The 1,502-nt window shown below is 32.3% G+C and overlaps 1 protein-coding gene across 1 annotated transcript; it reads right to left on the bottom strand.

The window, feature by feature from the left end:
- Positions 1 to 326: 326 nt before the first annotated feature.
- Positions 327 to 1,274, bottom strand: LOC122802289 (olfactory receptor 52K2-like). The gene has a single exon (XM_044071938.1). It carries the CDS (start codon positions 1,272 to 1,274, stop codon positions 327 to 329), a length of 948 nt encoding a protein of 315 aa, XP_043927873.1.
- Positions 1,275 to 1,502: the final 228 nt, after the last annotated feature.

The following is a 1,502-nucleotide window of genomic DNA, read 5'->3' as shown; positions in this document are numbered from 1 at the left end:
TCTCTTTAATTTTGTTTGTGTACACAATTAAGTGATGATGCATTCTTTAATTAAATATCAGCAATGAAAGCCTTAAGAACAGTAAATGGTTTTGTCAATAAGTGCACTCCAGTTTTGTACCCTTTAAAATTAATTTGGCAAAGAAATATGTATATAGATTTTTAAATAACACTACATAGCAAAATTTAAATGCTCAGAAAGTTTACAAATCGTATCTGTCATTTTTTTATACAAATATGCTAGCAATAAAATGCCATGAATAAAATATGTTTGTGACGTAAATATATTAAATATATTTAGTAAATTAAGGCTATTTATGAGGCACCTTATGAAACTATTCTAAATGTTCTTAAATGTTTCATTATGATCTGTCTAATCTCTTTTGTTTTTATACCATATATTAAAGGATTTAATGTTGACGGTATAGTAATATACAGAGCTGAGAATAAAACACGAATGTTAGCTGGTATTTTGTTTTCAAAAATAGATGCTACTAATGTAAGTGCTGCAGACAGATAAAATGATAGAATAAGAAAAAAATGAGAGCTACATGTACTAATTGCATTTTCCCTGGACTCTTTTGATTTTAGATTCAGTACAGCTTTTACAATCATGAAGTATGACAGGCAAATCAAAGCTGCATCAGGTACAGCTCCTACTATGAGTAAAGCATAAAGATAAGCGATACTTAGGGAAGTACGTGCACATGCAACGTTGATAACAGCAGGGTATTCGCAAAATACATGGCTTAAAATACTTACTCTGCAAAATGGTAACATCGCAGCAAGTAGGGGCAGAGGTACTGCAGTGCATAAACTTCTGGCTGCTGCCAATAAGCTTCCTTTTAATACAAAAGTATTTGTAATAATTCCGGAATATCTCAGAGGATTGCATACTGCAGTATAACGATCAAAAGCCATTAATAATAACATTGCTGACTCCATGGCTGCGAACACTGCAATAAATGTCATTTGAGTAAAACAGACATTCAGCTTTATAGCTTGCTCACCAAACCATAGCACTGTTAACATTTCAGGCAAAACAGTAACACTTATAAGAAAATCAGTAACTGACAAGATTGACATGAAGTAATACATGGGCTCTTGGAGACTATTTTCTGTTACAATAATTAAAAATACTGTTATATTGCCAAATAATGCCACCAGGAACATAATTGAGAAAGGAACAGAAATCAAGTATTGCAGATCTTGCGATGCAGGAAAAGCAATCAGGAGAAAGTCTACGTCTTCGGTGCTACTGTTAGTTGCTGCCATAGTTACCTAAGCAAACAGATATATATTAATCTGTAGTACTCTGAAAAATCAACATTTGCATAAAAAGTTAAGAGAAAAGCATGGATAAAATATTTAGTATTCTAGAGTTAATAGCCACACATCCCACTGCTTACCTTACTTGTAACAGAAAATGGAAGCGATATCTACTGCTTTAAAAGTTAGCTCTGTTAAAAGAAAACAAAAAATGTTATCCTGACATGCAATTAA

The sequence above is a fragment of the Protopterus annectens genome, chromosome 5.part0 (genome assembly GCF_019279795.1).
Source record: "Protopterus annectens isolate FY-2018-M chromosome 5.part0, PAN1.0, whole genome shotgun sequence".
In the NCBI taxonomy this organism is placed as follows: domain Eukaryota; kingdom Metazoa; phylum Chordata; order Ceratodontiformes; family Protopteridae; genus Protopterus; species Protopterus annectens.
This window is presented reverse-complemented; position numbering and strand designations above follow the sequence as displayed.